The 2,769-nt window shown below is 46.2% G+C and overlaps 1 protein-coding gene across 1 annotated transcript in view; it reads right to left on the bottom strand.

The window, feature by feature from the left end:
- Positions 1 to 519: 519 nt before the first annotated feature.
- Positions 520 to 2,769, bottom strand: part of LOC135226019 (uncharacterized) — a 6,916-nt gene continuing 4,666 nt past the window's right edge. The window contains exon 3 of the mRNA XM_064265496.1: positions 520 to 2,769. This exon is cut by the window's right edge and continues 167 nt beyond it. Within this exon, the coding sequence (XP_064121566.1) occupies positions 520 to 2,769 (2,250 nt within the window).

Genomic DNA, 2,769 nt, shown 5'->3' with positions numbered 1-2,769 from the left:
AGGAGTAGCCTACCAACGCTCTCCAGAGAGCGTTTTTTGGGCAAATGGTCAGCTCTTAGTCCCGAGGTGTTACACCAAGGGGCACTGTTTGGGGGGACAGCCTGACCCATTGATGAACCCTTCCAGCCCAGAGCTGGCTGCCCAGAGGTATAGCTACTACGCATCTTGAGAAGCACTTTTGGGCAAATATGGTCAACTTTAGGCTTAGGCCAGGGAAAGTAACACCAAGGGGACAACTGTTGGGGGGAAAACAACAGCTGACCCATTGATGAAACATTTTCCAGCCCAGAACCTGCATGGCCCAACAAGAGGTAGCTACTACGCTTCTCCAGAAGCACTTTTGGCAAATGTCAACTCTTAGGCCAGAGGAGTAACACCAAGGGGACAACTGTTTTTGTGGGAACAGCTGACCCTTTGATGAAACGCTTCCAGCCCGGAGCTGGCTGCCCAAGAGGTAGCTACCATGCTTCTCCAGGACTCATGGCTGCACAATCAGTCAAGTAGTCTGCCATCATCTTCTCATGGGAACCATGAGAAGATGATGGCAACTTTTCGTTGAAAAGTTGCCCACCATCCATTCTTGAGTGCCTGCAGCTGAGTGGTCTGCACTTGTTTTTTACCTTTCCTTTCAGTCCTTGAGGGTCGATATTTTTTTAGGAACTTCTCAAGTGCTAATTTCCTCTTGATTTCCGCCCTCCTTTCAGCCCGCTCTTCCCTCTGTCTTTTTCTTACGTTCCTACACATCTTCAGTCTCTTCCACTGCATTTTCAGTATCTTCCATATCTTCCTAAGTATCTTCTTTTTCTTCTTCTTTTTCGTCTCCTCCTCTGTCATTATTTCCATCTCCTTGCCCGGTACCTCTACATCATGTTTAGGCATCTCATCTATCTCCTTGCCAGGTACCACATGTGTCTCCTGAAGTGTTTCATCTATATTCTTGTCAGGTACCTCCTCTATGTCCTCTTTCAGTGGCTCTGGAAACATCTCTTGGATCTTCTCTTTAATCATCTTTTCAATCACCTCTCTGTCTACTTTCTCAATCTCCTCTTTAATTATCTTCTGTATCTCCTCTTCAAGACTCTCCTCCATCTCTCTAAACCTCTTTTTCATCTCCTCTCTAAGTCTCACCATTAACTTTTCTTTAAGTATTTTGTCTCTCATCTCCTTTTCTTGCCTTTTTCTCAGGTCAGGTCCTTCTCGTCTCTTCTTCACCATAAAGAAAGTGTCTCCTTCCCTCGCCATTATTGTGTGCTCAATCTCAATGTTTTGTGCTTCACAAGTGGGTCCGCATTCGCAGGATATACTATCAGGCCTAGGGAGCTTGTCCAATCTTCGACTTTTGCTCTCGCAGCTTGAGAAACTATCAATTTCCTTTTGGAACCAGTCCCTTCTCTTTACTCCTTTGTTTTGGAGGCTGAGTACAATACTCTCCAGTTCCTCGTATTTTTCCTGTCCTTCGAGCAACTGTTTCCTGAGTAGCTTCTGTCCTCCTTTCAAATTTCTTATTTCGCCCAACAGTCTTTTATATAATGGTGTGCCTTTTTCAATATTAGCTCCTTCTTGGTTCTCCTTGGCTGTACGGGCAGGTTCTCTGTCCTCTTCCTCTTCCTCTTCATTGGGATTGGCAGCTGGACCTTTCCACTGGGTCAATAGTTTGTCCAATTCCAAACGAGATGAGGCCAGAGAGCTCTCCAGTTGCCTCTTTTCTTCCTCCATTCTCGCTACGTCTTCTTTCAGGCCAACTATTTCTTCTTCCATGGCCACGCATTCTCTCTCCTGCGTCTGCATGCTCCTCACCAGTGTCTCTAAGTGGTGCTCCAGATTTGCTACAGTTGCTTCCAGAAGCACCACTTTTCTGCTTTCCTCCATCTTCTCTTTTTCAAGGAGAGCAATCTTCATCTCCTTTTCGTCGTTTCCATTCTGAAGACGACTCAATTCTTTCTCAAGGAGATCAATCTTCATCTCCTTTTCATCATTTCCACTCTGAAGACGATTCCTTTCCTTCTCAAGGAGATCAATCTTCATCTCCTTTTCATTGTTGCCACTCTGGAGACGATTCATTTCCTTCTCAAGGAGATCAATCTTTATCTCCTTTTCATCGTCTCCATTCTGGAGAAGATTCAGAAGGATATCAAGTTTCATCTCCTTTTCCCTGTTTTCAATCTGGAGACGATTTAGCTCCTCCATGAGAACAACTTGCTTCTCGTCAATGTCTCTCTTCAATTTCTGGATGTCCTTCTTAGCCTTTCTCAGGTAGGTGTTTTTGTCCTGGATTGCCTTCAACAAACGGGAGCACTTGTTCTCGAGAGCCTGAGTCTCCTCTCGTTGTTTCTTTTCCAGATGTCGGCCATTGTCGTCTTGGAGGAGATGCAGTTTCTTCTCGAGGAGGTCGATCTTCTTATCTTTTTCCACATTTCCTTCTTGGATACGACTCAGTTCATCCACGAGAACGCTTTGCCGGTCTTCCATTTCTCTCTTCGCTCTGTGATTGTCATCAGCCAAGATCTGCATCTCGCTCTTCAGACAGAGAATTGTCTCTTCGTACCGGTCGTGCTCCTGCTCTCTCTGCCTCCTCAGTTCGCTGTTCTCCTGGGCGAGTCTTTCCATCTCCGTCTTGAGGCCGAGAACCAGCTCTTCGTTATCGGCCGCCTGCAGTGTTTCAGGATGCGATGGGGTCGCTTTCCTGGCTTTGGCGTCCTTCTTGGCCTGTCTGAGGTACTTGTTTTTGTCCTGCAGTGCCGCCAACAAACGAGAATTCTTGTTCTCGAG

This window comes from Macrobrachium nipponense, chromosome 14 (genome assembly GCF_015104395.2).
Source record: "Macrobrachium nipponense isolate FS-2020 chromosome 14, ASM1510439v2, whole genome shotgun sequence".
Classification (NCBI taxonomy): Eukaryota; Metazoa; Arthropoda; class Malacostraca; order Decapoda; family Palaemonidae; genus Macrobrachium; species Macrobrachium nipponense.
The sequence above is the reverse complement of the archived record's forward strand: the minus strand, read 5'-3'. Positions and strand labels throughout refer to the sequence as shown.